The sequence below is a fragment of the Hyaena hyaena genome, unplaced genomic scaffold (assembly GCF_003009895.1).
Source record: "Hyaena hyaena isolate Hyena2069 unplaced genomic scaffold, ASM300989v1 scaffold_30, whole genome shotgun sequence".
In the NCBI taxonomy this organism is placed as follows: domain Eukaryota; kingdom Metazoa; phylum Chordata; class Mammalia; order Carnivora; family Hyaenidae; genus Hyaena; species Hyaena hyaena.
The window spans coordinates 3,232,687-3,250,289 of NW_024080662.1; the positions used below are offsets into that span (position 1 = coordinate 3,232,687).

Below are 17,603 nucleotides of genomic sequence, written 5' to 3' on the forward strand. Positions count from 1 at the left end.
AAATAAAACATTAAACAAAAATTTAAAAAAATATTTTTCAGCATTATCCTTTAGTGTTGATCATACAAATCTTTAGCTCCTTGGTTAAATTTATTATTAAGTATTTTATTCTTTTTGGTGCTGTTATAAATGGAATTGTTTTCTTAATTTCCTTTTCAGATTGTACATTACCAGTGTATGTAGAAATGCAACTGATATTTGTTGATTTAGAAAATCAGCATCCTGGAACTTTGCTGAATTTGTTATTCTAATAGTTTTTTTTTTTCATGGACTCAAGACTTTTCTGCATATAAAATCATATCACTGTGAACAGAGACAGCTTTGCTTCTATTCCAATTTGGATAATATTTCTTTCTTTTTCTTGCCTGATTGCCCTGGCTAGAACTTTTAAGTGTCATGTTGGCTAGAAGTTGTGAAAGCAGTCATCCTTATTTTGTTCCTTATCATAAGGGAAAATCTTTCAGTCTTTCACCGTCAAGTGTGACGTTCACTGTGGTTTTTTCAAATATGGTCTTTATCATGTTGAGGAAGTTTCCTTCTGTTCTGAGTTTGTTGGTGTTTTTATCATGAAAAAGTTGAATTTTGTCACATGCTTTTCTTTATCAGTTGAGATGATTATGCAGGTTTTTCCCCCTTCATTCTTTTGTTGTATTGCATTAATTGGTTTTTGTGTGTTGAACCATTTTTGCATTGCAGGAGTAAATTCCCCTTGGTCCTTCATCCTTGCTGGATTCAGTTTGATGTATTTTGTTGAGGATTTTTGCATGGGTGTTCGTCGATATGAGTTTGTAGTTTTCTTGTAGTGTGTATGGCTTTGAAATTAGGGTAACGCTGAATTCCTAGAATGAGTTAGGAAGTATTCCTTCCTCTTCAGTTTTTTGGGAAGAGTTTGAAAAAGGATTGGTGTTATTTCTTTAAACGTTTTTAGAATTCACCAGTAAAGCTATCTGGCCCTGGGCTTTTCTTTGTTGGGAGGTTTTTGATTACTTATTTAGTTTCCTTATTAGATGCATATAGATATATTTACATTTTTTCTATATACAGATGTATTCAAGTTTTTAAATTTTTTCATGAGTCAATTTAGGTACATTGCGTGTTTCTAGGAATTTGTCCATTTCATCTAGATTATCCAGTTTGTTAGTGTACTGATTCTTACTTCCGTTGGGTTTAATCTTCACAGTTTTGGCCTCAAAAAGTTCTTAGCTGTGAACTCATTTCCAAAAAATGTGCAGTCGGAAATCACGTGGCTTCTGTCTTGGAATTGAGAGTTCGCTGGCTTTTGGAGTTTCCTCCCATTCTTTTTAAGGAAGAGTTATTGTGAAGCTACATTCTTGACTCCATTGGAAGACTTTTCCTTTCCTGGTGCATCTTTCCTGTCCAGGAGCTCCTGATTTTCCTACCCTCTCTAGTCCTTTTCTTGCAAAGGGGAAGTTAGGTTATTTTGTTGACTCTTCAGGTTGCAGGCTGTGGTGTCAATGGCGGATCAGCGGCCAGTGACGAAGTGTGGTTTGGCCTGGTTCACAATGGGTTACTGGAGCTTATAATTCATTCCTTCCACAAATGTGCACCGAGGGCCTTCTGTGCGCCCATGATTTAGGTGCTGGAGGGACGGCAGTGAACAAAGCAGATAGCAGTTTCGGCCCAAGAAGCGTGCATTTAGCTGAAGAGACTGATGGTTGGGTAACATATGTAGTGTTGGATAGAGAAGGTGCTCTGCAGAAAAGGAAAGAAGGGAGACAGAGGCTACATAGTGTGCCTGTTTTTCTCTGTAGCTCATGACAGATTTGACATGGTAATGGTGCCAGTTGCCTGTTTGGTCTTCTCTAGGTGTGGATGACCATCCTGAAAGAAGAAAGGAGGAGGGTTACTTTATTGGTGGAAGCACTTAGGCTAATAAATGTGAGGTGGTTTGCCTAAGGTCACGTAGCTGGGAGGTATCCCAAGTGGGTGTTAAGGTGAGGAGAGGCCACAAGAGCATGTGATAACTCTTCTCATGCACTGACGTAGACTGGTTGCCCAGAGGCAAGGTAGGGGTGGCTTGAAAAACTCCATTGTATCCTCTCTGATACCTTTTGGTTTTGTGAGTTACATGCTCCAAACAAACATAAAAAACCACGACAGTGGAAAAAGACTACAGGTCCCAAGTCCAGGCTGCCCTTATATTACAGCTCTTAGTCCCCTCCGGATCCTGACTTCTGTCCTTTCCCCTGATGAGGATGGGTATCGCCTTATTTGCCACAGTTCACTCTTCTTCTTTTTAGTGGCAAAATACGTATAACCTAAAACTTGTCATTTAAGCATTTTTCAGTGGCATTACTATGTTCACGGCGTTGTACAGCCATCACCGCTAATTCCAAATCTTTTTCATCACACCAAATGGAAACACGACACCCATAAAGCAGTAACTCCCCGTTCCCCTCTCCCTCTCCACCCCTTGCAGCCTCAAAGCTGATGCATTTGCCCAATCTAAGTACCTCATACAAGTGGGATCTTGGTCCTTTTGTGTTTGGCTTGTTTCACTTAGCATAAGCATGAGTTTTCAAGGTTCTTCCATGTTCTGGCATGTAACAGAAGTCCATTCCTTTTTAAGACTGCATAATATTCCACTGTATCTATATACCACAGGCAGTGGATGTTTATTCATTTGTCTGCCTATGGATACCTTTTGGCTATTGTGACTAATCCTCACATTGGCATGTTGGTGGTTTATAAGTGTTTTTAGAGTCCCATTTTCAGTTCTTTGGGATATATACCTAAGGAGCAGAATTGCTGGGTCATATAGTAATTCTGTGTTTAACTTTTATAGGAGCCACCAAACCGTTTGCCACGGTGGCTATAGCATTTTCTGCTACCACCAGCAGTGCCCGAGGGTTCCGATTTCCCTACATCCTTGCCCTCACTTATTTTCCTTTAAAAAATTCTAGGGACGTCTGGGTAGCTCAGTTGGTTGAGTGTCAGACTCTTGATTTCCACTCAGGTCATGATCCCAGGGTCATGGAATCGAGCCCCACATTGGCCTCCATGCTGAGTGTTGAGCCTGCTTGAATTCTCTCTCTTTCCCTCTGCCCCTCTTCCCTGCTTGCATATGTGTCTCTGTCTAAAATAAAAAAAAATTAAATAAGTAATAGTTATCCTAGTAGGTGTGAAGTGGCATTTCATTATGGTTTTGATTTGCATTTCCCTAAAGGTAAGTGCCGTTGAGCATTTAATCCTGTGTTTATTTGCCATTTGTATGTGTTCTTTGGAGAAATACCTATTCTTATCCTTTGCCTATTTTTTTTTTAAGTTTATTTATTTTTGAGAGTGAGAGAGAGACAGAGTGTGAGGGGGAAAGGGGCAGAGAGGGAGACACAGAATCAGAAGCAGGCTCCAGGCTCTGAGCTGTCAGCACAGAGCCTGATGCGGGGCTTGAATTCACAGACTGCGAGATCATGACCTTAGCTAAAGTCAGCTGCCTAACCAACTGAGCCACCCAGGCACCCTGCCTTGTCTTTGCCTATTTTTCAGTTGGATTGTTTTTCTGTGGTTGAGCTGTAGTTTAATTCTTTATATATTCTGGGTATTAAACCGTTATTAAATACAGGATTTCCAGGGGTTTTTTTTCCCATTCTGTGGGTTGTCTTTTCATTCCCTTGGTAGTGTCCTTTGATGCACAGAAGTTCTTAAGTTTAATTTATTCATTTTTCCTATAAGAGTGCTTTTAGTATCAGATTTAATCTACGGTTCTTAAGTGATATTTCTATTAGGGTCAGTGCCTGAGAGAAAGACAGTCAAGGGTCTGCAGTTCAAGTTAATTCCCCAGCCCACAGTCATTTCTTGTGAGACATCTGAGTGGTGAGTTGGGGGAGGAAGTAAGGCCGGCCTGCTGCAGGCAGACAGGGAACAGAGAGTCCCCTCCCACAGAGTAGAAGTGGCTCCCCACTTGTAGCTCAGTTGTCTGATGTGAAGACGAGAACTGCCTCCAGTGTCCAGCACTTTCTCAGCCTGCCCCTGCTGATGGAGAGTACCTGTCTGCCCCGAGGGGATGGCTCCTTGCTAGCCCCTAGCAGTCAGTGACAGGTCCCTCCCTGATACCTAAAGACACATGGCTTTGCTTGAGGCATCAAGATATCGTGCCTGGGTTGGTGTTCCTCACGGTGTTAGCTCCCTCCCCTTCCCACAGCAGACTGCACACTGGGTTTGGTGACAGTATGCGGGGAGAGCCTATCCTGACGTGGTGGTGAATGGAGACTGGATCAAGGCTGTAAGGTTTCCGCATGTTATAGAGTTCGGTGGTAGTTGTGCCGCTGGAGGTCTTACGAAGCACTTCCTTGGTAACCCACCTGACTGATCGGGGAGGGGCCAGCCAAGAGGTTCAGAGGTGCTACGGTGCCCACAGTTAAGGAGTGTAAGTGACTTCTGGAGTCCAGCATGCAGGACCCCCTGGGAGAGGAGAATTCCATGCAGGGTGCAGGACTGCCTGGGGGTCAGCCAGCCTAGGCTGATTGGTGGGAAGAAAACATAGGCTATTAGACTGTACTGCTGGGGTCATTTCCTGGGAAAGCCAGATAGGGTCTGGGATGCTTCATGAGAAGGCAGGGTGGAATTTGGGCCAAGCTGTGGAGGATGGGACTGGGAAATGAATATTGAAGTCGCTGGAAAGGAGTATTCCAGGGGAGCAGTTCAGAGATGGTAACATTCGGGGGGGTACAGAGAGACCAATCCATCTGGTCATGGATGCTCCAGAGGGTTTGACAGCAAGCAGTTGGTAGTGATTGGGGTAGGGGTGAGGTCTGAAAGTGTTGCTGGGTGCTTTGGTGGCCAAGTTCTGCAGGAGCCCGGCCTTCTAGCTGGGAGGACAGCCTCCCACATTTCTATATTATACTTGAACCTGATTTCTTGGTATTCATGCAGAAGTTCCAAGCTGGGTGAGTAGGTGAGCAGTTCAAGGCTCTGTGGCATCTCTCTACAATGCTCTCCAGCAGGGCAGTATGAGGCCACCTTGTCCTTCTCTGATGTCTTTCTCAGCAGCCAGGTGGAGGCTCCTAAAGGTCATAGGTCATTAACTTGGCACAAGTATTTGCCCTTGGCTGTCGGCTTTCCCGAGCATTTAGCCTGTGTTGGGCTATTTTGTTCTGTCCCGCGACAAGGGAGTCTGGTGGTGTGGCTGGCCAGCCCCTCCGACTGCGCGTGAGGTCTGGAGCAAGCTTTGGCTGTCAGCTTGCGGCTTCCGCAGCAGTGCCTGTCTCTCACCTGGCTCTAGGGACCAGAGCAGTAGGACTTGGTGTGGCCACGGCTGTGTTCTACACAGAATCTCTGCTGCCCAGTACCCTAGCCACAAGCCACATGTGGCTCTTGTGCCCCTGAAATGTGACCAACAGGATGTTTCATTAAATTTATTTGCTTTTTAGTTAATTTGTGTTTAAACAGCCACACTTGACTTAGGGTTGCCTTATCGGACAGCACATCTCTGGAGGACTTGTTCCCTCCCACCCAGCTTGTAAGAGGCTGTGTCTCTGCCTGAACTCCTATTTACTGAGAGCTATGAAGAAGAGGCTAAGTGGAAACCCAGAAGACCGTGAGATCAGCCTTGGGGAACCTAGAATTGGGGCAGAGGGCTTCGAAGTTGTCGGTCTCCATGGCCGGTGTCTGCAACAGATGCTTATTTCTGGCCTTCTCTGTGTGAATCTGGTGGAGTTCAATGCTGACAGCTCATCGCGGTACACTTGTGAGCTATGCACTCAAGAGATCTGGAGACTGGGAGCAGTGCCAAGGTGGAAGGGAGCACGTTGATAATCTCGGACTTGGGTGCACCGGGGAAAATCTTGGCCAGTGTGGGCTGAAGGTGGAAGGGGGAGCTGGAGGGAAGGGCTGGCAGTTGTTGGGGGGCGGCAGTGAGGGGTGGGGTGGGGTGGGGGTGGAGAAGAGCCCAGTGTTCTGGGTGAGGAGTCAGACTTGTCCATGCCTTGCTCATCCCTCAGGAAGTTGCCCGTGTCCTGGCCGCATGTGGCCATATCCCCATGCCTAGCAGCCTGATGGCTTAGTCAGCAGAGGAGTCACTGCCTCCGTGTGGACAACCTCTTGCAGGTCGGCTGTCGTAACATTTACTTGGCAGTTTGTGATGGGATCTCATGATTTGCTCAATCCTCAAGCAGCCCTTTGAGGTAGGTTTAAAATGGTTTATCCCTGTTTAATAGACCAGGAAGCCTAGGCCCTATGTCCCTATCCACTTCTCACTCCCAGGGGCTTGGGAAGAAGCAGCCCCCGGGATGAGGTCTCCTTCCCATTATACACAGAAACTGCCATCAGGCCGCTTGGTGGGAGCTGGGTGGTGTAGTGGAGGGCATGGGCTTTGGAGCCAGATGGATCTTTTTTTTTTTTTTTAAGTTTATTTATTTATTTTGAGAGAGAGAGAGAGCAAGCTTGAGTGAACAGGGGAGGGGCAGAGAGAGAAGGAGAGAATCCCAAGCAGGCTCTGCACTGTCAGCACAAAGTTTAATGTGGGGCTCCAACTCAACGAACCATGAGATCATGACCTGAGCTGAATTCAAGAGTTGGACGTCTAACCGAATGAGCCTCCCAGGCACCCCCAGATGGATCTGATTTAAATCTCAGCTCCACACATCTGTGGGACCCAGAGTGGATCTTTAAAACTCTGAGCTTCCCCTAGCCTTGTCTGTAAAATCGAGACCCGGCTTCTGACCTTATCAAGTAGCTAGAAGAACAGAGAAAGAGGTCCATGAAGTGGCTAGTTCAAGTTCTTACCCACGAGCCTTTTATAAATGTGGATGTGTGTCCTTTCTCACCCACCCTGTTGAAGTGAGGAGGTCTGGGTGGTCCTCCAGCCACTCTGCTGGTGACAGTGGGTGGAGCTGGCATTTCCAAGGGGAGCAAAGAGGACATCTTGCTGGTGCCCCTGGCTTTCCTCAGCCCAGTTCTCCTTCCTTGAAGGTGGAATTCATGTTTAGTTTAAAGCGTTAGATGAACAAAAGTGGATTTGCAGAGCCATAGCCAAGATGGGTTGTGTGTTCCCCATTCTTCCTGAGGACCGACCTCTTCCCCAGCTCTGCTCAGACCCTGCAGTCTTGAAACCAGGGAGAGGGAGAACCTTGTGGGTGGGAAGTTTGGGACTCTCAGCACAGACACCTGTTGATGAACCAGTGTTGCAAGTTTGGATTGAGTCATCTGTTCACAGGGCCTTGTTCATGTGTGAAATGAAGGTGTCGGATCAATCTGAGGTTCTCAGACCTACCTGTGCGTCAGGATCCCCAGGAGGGACAAGGTGCGTTCTCTTCTCTGGCTCCACCCCAGATCTCCTGTTGAGATCTTGGTATGGAGCCTGGAAATCATGCATTTTTAAAGATCCCCAGATGATTCATTTTTCTTACAAATCTCTGATCCCTTCCTTGACATTCTCCCTTGACAAAAGGAAGTAGAACACCTCCTCTCCCTGGGGCGTCAGTTGCTCATCCTCCCGGCAGGAACTCTGCAGTCAGCCATCAAACAGGTATTTATAGAGCAGGGGCTGTGTGCCAGGCCTGGGGAGCCAGATGGTGAATAAGACTTGCCTTTCTACCTCAAGGGGCTTCCCTGGGAGGGGTGGAGAGACAATATACATGTGAACAGGGAAGATAGGAACATGCGAGTCTGGAGCACACATGCATGTGTGTGTAAGGAGGGGCTGCACATGAGACAGGAAGACCCCTGTGAGTGGGAGCTTGAGATGGTGGTGGTTGCCAGGGATGGGATGCCAGGATCTAGGGAAGAGCATTCTAAGCTGAGCAGAGAACTAGCTTGACTTGTTTGAGGGGCAGAAAGAACCCCTGCGTGGCAGACATCGAGTAAAGGGTTGGGGGGTAGGGTGGGAGTGCAAGCAGAGAGGCCCTGGCAGGCTGGGGCCACAGGGGCTGGGCTCATGAGGTGACAAGGAGCCATTGGAGGCCTTAGGGCTGGGCCCAGCCCTAGCTATGTGTGGAGGCGGGAGGCTGCTGCATTAGCCCAGCTGTGAGGGCCACAGGACATCCTGGCAGGTGGGCTGTGGGGGCCAGTGGGCTGGGGGGATTGCAGTGCCTGTACCTGAGGTAAGAGGTCCAGGGAGAGGATTTTGAAGGGGAATCAGGAGTGTGGCGTGGGCCCCATTGGGCCGATTAGCCATCTAGGTGGAGAGAGCCTGTCAAGCGGGTGTTGGGACTGCAGAGAGGTGCCTGTGTGGGTAGGATCTGGAGCCCCACGGCTAGAGGAGGTCCCTTAGGTGCGGGGTTTAGGGGTTTCGCCAGCAGAGGTGGGGGGTTGGGGGAACAGGCAGTGTCCACGGGCTTGCCCTGTGGCATGTCAGAGGCACTGGGGTGGGGGCATGGGGCTGAGAAAAGCCAGGTGAGGACCAGAATGGGTTCGGACCAGACAAGGTGATGGGCAAGCGACTTTGGTCCAGCTATTTCTGGGAAGTGCTTGCGGGAGGGGAAGGTGCCAGGGGGTCCCGGCCACAGCCTCGCCATGGATTGGGCCTGTCCCCTGCTTTGAGGCCTCGCCAGCCTTCCCCTGTGGGACTCCCTGATCTCCCAGGAGAGGCAGTACCAGGCTGAGGGTGGTGCTCCTGTGGCCTTGCTCTCTGGCTGGCCCAGTGTTGTGGAATGGGCAGCCTTCCCCATCCCCTCCCTGCCAGTGGGCGGGCCCTGAGGGCTGCTTCTGCCTGAGCTCAACCTGCCCAGAGTCAGGCTCAGGCTCGCAGCGACACTCGTGGTTCCCTGCACCAGGGATTGCTGGGAGGATTGCTTTTTGCCACCTTGTTCTGGTAACTCTGAGACCAGTGGATAGATAAATCTCTTCGCGTTCCCGAGCTTTGCGTCTTTGGCCAGAAGTCACCACAGTACCTCTGTCTTCCAGGATGACGATGAAGTGGGATGGTGTGTGCCAAAAGTTGGAAAGTGGGAAGTGTGTGTGCGCATTTGTCCTTTCTGCTACACTTGTATTTTACCCCTAGTGAGGACCCCTTTCTTTTACAGATGTGACAGTGGAGACCTAGACAGGGCCCACACCCTGGTCCCCTGACCTCGGTCCCCTCCCTGGGGAGCCCACCACCTCCCAGCTGAGTCCTGCGGTGCTCTCCCCATGGAACTGGTGCCCACTTCCCCTGGGTGCCGGGCAGGGAGGGCTCTGCAGTGCCCACCGCGAAGGAGAGGAGACCTTCCTGCAAACTGGCCTCATATCCTGGGGAGAGACTGCTGGGCCTGGGCTACAGGTGAGCCTCTGAGTGTCCTTCAGAAGGCAGGGCTTCTCGAGGCTTATGCACGCTGTTCTGGGTCCTTCATTGTTTAGCTCACCTGTCATGGCTGAGGCAGCCTCATGAAGCAGCTCTGGGCAGACGAGGTCCCTCTTTCTTGCTCTGCAACTGACACGTTGGGGCTTCAGTTTCCCCTTTGAGTGGCTTCTGTGACGTGATGAGATGTAACCAGGTGTTTGCAGATCCTCACTGATGGGGGACAGGGAGTTGAAAAGGAAAGGAATCTTGAAGTTCAAGCTGGATTTCATTTCATTTTTCCATTAGCTTTTGCAACAAAAGAAGTTTTGTGATCTTGGCGGTGAATCTCTCAGTTGTCCTTGCCTGTTTCCTGGAGCCGGGAGGTCGGGTGCTTCCCTCCAGGGAGCTGTCCTCTGGGGTGTGTTTCAGGGTCCTGAGGTAGTCCTCTCTTTGAGGATGGACTTCTTATTGTCCTCTCTTTAGATTTTAGTAATGTATTTTTGGTTCGTACATGGGCTTAACTTCTTCTGTTTTTAACAACTCCGTAGTGGCAATAAAAAAATTCCCTTTTAATTGAAGTGTACTGTACATAGACAAAAGGAGACAGATCAGCCCAGTGATTTTTTTTTTTTTTTTGCCACACAGCAGATCACGTAATCAGTCACTCAGATCAAGAAACATGGCAGCGGGGCGCCTGGGTGGCTTAGTCGGTTAAGCGTCCGACTTTCACTTAGGTCATGATCTCACGGTTCGTGGGTTCGAGCCCCGCATCGGGCTCTGTGCTGACTGCCGGCTCAGAGCCTGGAGCCTGTTTCAGTATGTGACTCCCTCTCTCTCTGACCCTCCCCTGCTCACGCTGTCTCTCTCTCTCTCCTAGAAATAAATAAAAAATATTAAAAAAAAAAAAAAAGAAAGAAACATGGCAGCATCCCAGAATCCCCCTCCTGCTCGCTGCCTGGGTGCTTGCACCCCAAAAGTAATCGTTCAGGACTTTTAACACCATAGGTTGGCTTTTCTTTTGAACTTTATATAGTATATAAATGGAATCATACAGTACATACTCTTTCAGGGTCTAGCTTCTTTCATTCCTTGCTGGCTGTGTCTGAGCCATTGGGTGTGGCGTCAATTCATTCTTACTGCTGTACAGTATTCTCTTGTTAATACCCCCCAAGATCTGTCCTCTAGATTTTGAGGATGGAGCCACAACGGACTGTGCTGCTAGTCCTGGTCTTGTGAATGTCTTGGTGGGCCTGTGTACGTATGTCTACGAGGAGCAGACGTGCTTGGTCATGGGCAGGTCCTGCCAGGCACCTTTCCCAGTGGCTACACCATTTCACACTCCCACCAGTAGTGTCTGAGCGTTTCTGTCCCGCACTCCAAAGGTGGCTAGTCTTTTTCATGTGAGCCATGCTGGTGGAGGTGTAGTGGCATCCCTTTACAGTTTAAATCCTCACTCCCTTCCTAACTCATTCAGTCGAGTGTCTTTTCCTATGTTTAAGTGAAGTGCCTGTGCAAGCCTTTTGCCTCCTCCCCTTTCTATTGGGTTGCCTGACACTTTTTCCTGTTAATTTCTAGTTCTTCATTTGTGTCTTGGGTAAGTCCTTTGTTCTGTATATGGATTGCATTTTCTCCTCTTCTAGGCCTTGACTTTTCACGCCTTATTAAAAGTTTATTTGTTTATTTAGAGAGAGAGAGAGAGAGCTTACACGCGCACAAGCATGTGAGCAAGAGCAAGCATACAAGCAGAGGAGGGACAGAGAGAGAGAGGGGGAGAGAGAATCCCAAGCAGGCTCCATGCCTAGTGCAGAGCTCAGAGCCCAACGGGGCTCAGTCTCAGGACCATGAGATCATGACCTGAGCCAAAACCAAGAGTCAGATGCTTAACTGACTGTGCTACCCAAGTGCCCCGGACTTTTCACACTTTTAATTGCATTCTTTGGTGAACTGAAGACATTCTTTATTTTTTTTAATTTTAATTAAAAAAAGGTTTTTTTAATGTTTTATTTATTTTGAGAGAGAAAGACAGCATGAGCAGGGGAGGATCAGAGAGAGAGGGAGATACAGGATCCAAAACAGGCCCCAGGCTCTGAGCTAGCTGTCAGCACAGAGCCCGACACAGGGCTCGAACCCACAAACCGTGAGATCATGACCTGAGCCGAAGTCGGATGCGTAACCAACTGAGCCACCCAGGCACCCTGATGTTTTTTATTTTTATGTAGTCCAATTCATCACGATTTTTTTTTCTGAATATCTTCTGTAGCCTACTTAAGGAAATGCTATTCTCTTATGTTATATATTCTGGTTTTATTGCCTTACCTTTCACCTTTAGGTTTCTAGTCCATTTGGAATTCATTTATTTTTGCATGGCATGACGTAGGAGTCAGGATTTTTTACCCCCAGTGTGGATATCAGTGACTCAGCACTATTCATTATCTAGCATTTGTTTTTTTTTTTTTTTAGAAGGAAGACTATTTTTTTGTGAATGGTTGGCACACAGCATCCTTGATGATACTGCTAACTTCTGGCAGCATCTTGATAATAATTGTAGTGATTATAGTAGTAGTAGTAGTAATAGTAGTAGTAGTAGTAGTAGTAATATGTTTCTTCTTTTTTTTTTAATGTGAGTCTCAGTTCCTGCCAGCCCCGTGGTAGATGGGCAGTTCCTTGTAGGCAGTGACAACTCTTAAACTTACTTAACATCTTCATGTGCCCCATGGTAATGGCACCACACTAAGTATTCTGTGTCCCATGACTCTGAGCCCCCTGGGCTTTGTGCATCACAAGAGGACTTATTGTGGACTTACAGGGTAGGTAGGGACCCGCCAAGCCAGTTCCTTCAGAGCTGCTCGGCCCTGTCATCCATGCCTCAGACCAACTGACCAGGGGTGTTCTGACTAGAAATAGGAGTTACCTCAAACAGTTGCTTCTAGGTCACTTGTTTCAAACTTAGACTGTGTTTTTTTCTTTTTTGTTTTTTCTTAATTTTTTAAAATATTTATTTATTTCTGAGAGACAGTGTGAGCAGGGGAGGGCAGAGAGAGAGAGGGAGACACAGAATCTGAAGCAGGCTCCAGGCCCCGAGCTGCCAGCACAGAGCCCGGTGTAGGGCACAAACCCACGAACCTTGAGATCATGACCTGAGCTGAAGTTGGCCACTTAACCGACTGAGCCACCCAGGCGCCCCTAGACTGTGTGTTTTAAATTGGCCCCTGTAGGGGTGCCCGAATGGCTCAGTCGGTTGAGCATCTGACTTTGGCTCAGGTCATGATCTCATGGTTCATGGGTTCAAGCCTCGCATTGGGCTCTGTGCTGGAACCTGCTTCGGATTCTGTGTCTCCTTCTCCCTCCATACTTCCCCTGCTCATGCTTTGTCTTTCTCTGCCTCTCAAAAATAAATAAATGTTTTAAAAAAAAAAGGTAAAAAAGAAAATTGGCCCCTGTAGACATTTGGGCCAGGATGTGGTCAATCTGTAGCACTAAGTATTGTAATTAAGATTTGAAATGCAATTCATATTGTTTCAGGGGAAGCTGTGTCCCATGTTTCATTCTGGGATAGTGAGGAAGACTTCCCCAACCCACACCCACACACTTCCCCACAGGCCCGCCAATCTCACCTGCCCACCCTCCAGTCCCCACACACCACATAGCCACCCCCCAGACCACACCCCACTCCTTCTACGCTCCCGGTGCCCCCGACCCACACCTACACACAGCCCATACTTCCCCAGAATACACCCACACAACCCCCCGTACTCACAACTCCCCCACCCCCAAACACACACACACACACACACACACACACACACACACACTGCTCCCTCCACACTCCCCTACCATAGGCACCCTCAGCAGCGGGGAGGGGCTTGTCATTTCTAAGCAGCTGTAGAGTTTCAGGAGACCCCACTGCAGCACTTGATGTGGCTTGGTGGTGTCTGACCCTGCTTCCTTCAGGGCCCTTCTCTTAGCCCCTGGTGGCCTGGCTTTTCCCTGTTTTGTTTTGGAGGGAAGCAACAGCTTGTACTCTTGAAAGAATTCCAAGAGGAAAAATGGTCACTGTGGTAACGATGCTCCGTGGGGAGTGAAATCCACACTCGAGGGCTGTTTTCATTCAGCTTCTAAAGAGCTGCTCTGTCTGGAGAAAGTGTGAGTGGCTGGAGTAGAAGACATTTGTCCTTTCAAGGGCAGCCCCTCCTTCCTGCCTCCACACTGTGTTCTAGGCAGGGTCCCACCAGATTTCTTGCGGGGGTGGGGCGGCAGGTGGATAATTCAGTCCTAAAGGAAATGCACCTGTGTTTGCTCCCTGGGCAAGGAACCCATCAGATGAGAGCAGAACTTTCCTGTTCTGAGTCCAGGAACCCGGGACCATTCAGGAGTGCATGTGCGCTCCAGGCCCTCTGGAACAAGGCATAGGTCATTGAACCCTTTGACCCCTCCTTGTGCACCTGGCCAGCATCACTCTCCCGGTTGAGTATCTGCTACGTGCCAGCCCCTGTGAACGGCTTGGGGACTGAGGTCAGCAAGGGCAAACTGGGGACCTGGTGGGGAGACTGGACCTGTGTCCCATCAATTGTAGTTATAAGATAATGCAGCACTGTACACCCAGGCGGGTGAGTGTTCCAGAGCCACGAGTGTCCTGCAGGGAGGGCTGGGGGGCACTTGTACACAGTACACAGTGCACTGCGCCCAGGAAGGAGCTTCTGAACCCGCTGTGAGTGCACTGACCACACTTGATCTCCTTGGTTAGCTTATAGGGCCTGTCCCCATTTGGGCTGTGTACCCTGTGCTACGTAGCTCTCAGACTGGAGCAAGAGCTGGCCGAGGTGCTGAGAGAACATCTGAGGAGGGACTGAGTGCAGGGCGTGGAGGGTGACAGCTGTGGGGAGGGGTGGAAGAAGAGGAGGGCCGGGGGCAGTGCTAGCAGCTGTGGAGGTGGTCCGGATTTGGGGAGACCCTCTGCGGAAGCCCTCTGCCTCTCCTAGTTCCCCTGCAAATGTGACTAGTCTCTTTGTGGGCATAAATAGGGTCTGCCCTTCTGAACTCGCCAGCCCAAGGGCAAGAGCTGGATGGCCCCTGGGTGACGCTGGTGGCCACTCTGGGTGACCTGAGGGAGGGGAAGAGGCATATGTGCTGGATATGTTCTGTGACCCTTTTTGGCAACAGGGTGAGGGGAGTGGACATCGCTGGGTTGGGGGGATATCGTGGGCCTCATGCTTTGAGGGCCCAGGCCTCATGCTGGGGCTCCACTGTCATCACCATTGTCGCCGTGGTTGGCGCCTCCTCACTGAAGACCAACTCCGTGTGGGCCACAGCACAGGGTTCATCACACCATGTCCACTCTCTGCAGCCGAGGAAGGTACAGCCCCATGAACTAGCAATCACCCAAGTTCACGGCAAGCCGGTCAGCGCCTGGGTGCTTCCTGGTGTGCTTCTGCCTTCTCAGCTCTCCAGCCCAGCACATGGCTTAAAAAAGTACACTTGGCTTCTCAAGGAAATATGTATAGGTGAGGATTAAAAAACCTCTTTTAAGCAGTATTTCCGCCCACAAATAAATGTGTCAATTTTGACTTGTAGTTTAAATTTGGTTTCAATTAGGATTTTATCACTTGTAAATCACACCAGAGAGGAGACGGTTGTCTTACCTTTACTTCTCCCCAGACTGTGACACTCGGAGAAGCAGCTGATCAGAGGTTAAAATAGCTTCTAGTTGCCCAGAAGCTTCAGCACACTTTGTTGCTCTGTAAAGCGCTGACTTGCCTGGGAATCGATGCACAAAGAATTTGCTTTTCCACCCTGGGTGCCTGTGTTGGGACTGTGTACATTGCACGCTCAGCTCCATGTTGGGATGGAGGGATGGGGAGATGGACTGCAGGTCAGCTGAGCACCTTGCTTCCGTCAGCAGCTGGCCTTTGTGATTGACTTGGCTGGTGGGAGGGGGCGGTGCTGGGGCCAAGTACACAGAACACTGGACATCCTGCGCCCGGCTTTTCCGCTTGCAAAGTGGGCGTCAGAACCTTTATGCTGCTTGTGTCCCAAGGTCTTCCTGTGGATCTGATGATCTGTGGGACCTAAGACAACTTTAAGCCCTGAAAGTCCTGCACATTAGTTTACTGCAAAGGGTCAGGTGTAGCCCAGGTACTTAGTTGCAAGGAACAGAAATCTATTTTGCCTGATTTGTTTGTTTAAAAAACGAGAGCCAGCATTGAGGTATGCAGGCAAGAAGCTCAGCAGTTCTCAGGAAAAGTGGCTCCCCTCCCTGCCTACCTGCCTCTGTACTAGACTCAGCAGCGGGCTCGGCTGCGTCCCTGCAATCCTATTGCAGCCGCTGCCGGAGAGAAGTCTGTGCTGCTGCCCCCACCCGCTTCCTAGCTGAGAAAGTGAGTGCGGGGCACTTTCAGCCTCTGTACTGTGCAGCTGGCTCTTTCCCAGGGCTCAGGTAGAGCCTTCCCACATAAGGTGGGGGCACAGGCACTGGGCTGCCCGTAGAGTGACTTGGGAACTCAGGGTCCAGTCCCCTTCTTCCATGGCTGCAGGCAACCTGGTGGTGTAGACAGCCCAGCCAGCTTGCAGTCAGGAGACTGAGGTCTGAGCCTAGCTCTTGTCCTTCTCATTCTGCACGTTTCACCTGGACCTCCTGCTGCCCTCAGGATGTTTATGTTGTATGAGAGCTTTCTCTGTGCCTCTTCTCAGCCTGCCTGCTCTGTCCAGAGCCCACCCTGGTCACTGCATACAGGCCACTGTATGTGGCCTCATACCGGTCACTTCTCCTGGGTCAGCCTCTGTAAGAGGAGGGATGTGTTCTGACTCAGAGGCCCCTGCAGTGGACTGTGTAGCAGAAGGGTGACCCAGGAGTGGCCTGCTCAGGGAGCATTCAGACTTCGAGGTCTTACCGGGAAGATTCTGATTTGGCAGGTTCTATTTGTAACAAGTTCCATGGGCTGCTGGATCTGGTTCATCCTGTACCAGATGTTATCTGAGGCCTTTGCAGCCCTAACAGTTTGTGGTTTTCTTTCTTTTCTCATTTGGTAAGAATGGACACGGTCACACCTCCCTGGCTGTTGTGCAGAACACATACCCAAGCCATATTTTGGAAGTTTTGGAAGCATGATGCAATCAGGAAGCCTTAGTTTAAGTGCTGACTATCTTTTATTAGCTGTGAGCCATTGAGTAAGTCCCTTAGTTGTTCCAAACCTCGTCGCACGGATGGGATGACCGTACCTGATCCCAAGGAAGTTGTGGGGCCAGAGGCCCCGTGTGCATGAGAGGGAGAAGTGGGCAGCGCTGTGGGCACTGCCCTGTTCAGGTGGCGCCGGCTGCTGCTCCCCAAAGACTCACAGACAGTGGCCCTCTGCCATCCTGGGGACGAGAATGTGGCTCTCTTGACCCATGTCCATTTTTCAGTGGCTTTACTCGGTGACCCTTGCCCTTTCCTTTCTGGTCCTTACTTTGTGCTCTTTATAAATACTCTATGGTCAAGTCATTGTCATCCCCTACCTGTCCTCCAGCTTTTCCTGGCTTCTCAGTGCTGTGAGTTAAAGTCTGTGGGCCCCGGGGCAAGCCTCCACGCTGACTCCTCCTTCCCGCAGCCCCAGTGCACCTTGGATGTCTCTGTCCTTTCCACGGGCACAGTGCTCAGGCTCCGCACGCCTGTGCTGATTCTTCCAGTTCCTCTAGCGCCCCTGCCCTCCCCGGACGGACGGCACTTCTTGCAGGTGAGTTCATGTTTCATCCTGTCAGCTGTTAGTCACTGGGCATTCCCGTAGCACCCAGGAAGTCACAGTACTCACATTGTGTGGTGACTGTCCATTCACCTGTATGCTTCCCCTTTCATCTGCCCCGAGTCACCTGAGGGCAGCAGTCACATCTTCCTCACCTTTTTGTTCACCTGGTGACAAGGCTCAGAGACACTCTGAAAATATTTGAATGAAGAAATGAGGCCACTAGAGGGGCACATGGATTTGGGAGTTGGCTGGGCTGAGATTTTTCTCGGGGAGAAGCAGAATTGCCTTTACTTAAGAGTCTGTAATCTGTGGCCATCCCAGCAAGACGAACCTCACTGTGTGCAAAGTCTGTCCAAATCACACAGCTTCCGACATTGGCTATTCTGGCACGGACCGGGCGTGCTTTGACACCTGCCCACACAGCAGGGGGCTGCACGTCTTGGCTGGTCGCAGGCTCTGAGTAAGCCAGCGGTGTCGTTTGGAGAGCAGGAACCCTGATGTGGTCCTGTTGGTTGCTGTCAGGGAATGGTTTGGGAGACCCCGTGCTGGTGTGAACAGGTGGGCAGGGGGAGGTAGAAGGGTGTAATTTTCAGGGTCACCCACTAGGGTTTTCAGGTCCTTTCTTGCTATTTCCCTTGGATCCAAGGATGGTGAACACACAATAGATG

At 49.6% G+C, this 17,603-nt stretch overlaps 1 protein-coding gene across 2 annotated transcripts in view; it reads left to right on the forward strand.

The window, feature by feature from the left end:
* The window catches only part of CCDC12 (coiled-coil domain containing 12), a 53,157-nt gene that overhangs the window by 4,223 nt on the left and 31,331 nt on the right, over positions 1-17,603 (forward strand). Inside the window, exon 1 of one of the 2 annotated variants that reach the window (XM_039228353.1) lies at positions 6,031-6,143. The exons of the other annotated variant lie outside the window; for it this stretch is intronic. Coding sequence (XP_039084284.1) covers positions 6,111-6,143 — 33 coding nt within the window. The 5' untranslated portion in view covers positions 6,031-6,110. Of the gene's footprint in view, positions 1-6,030; positions 6,144-17,603 lie in introns of those variants that run through there. 2 annotated transcript variants of the gene reach the window in all.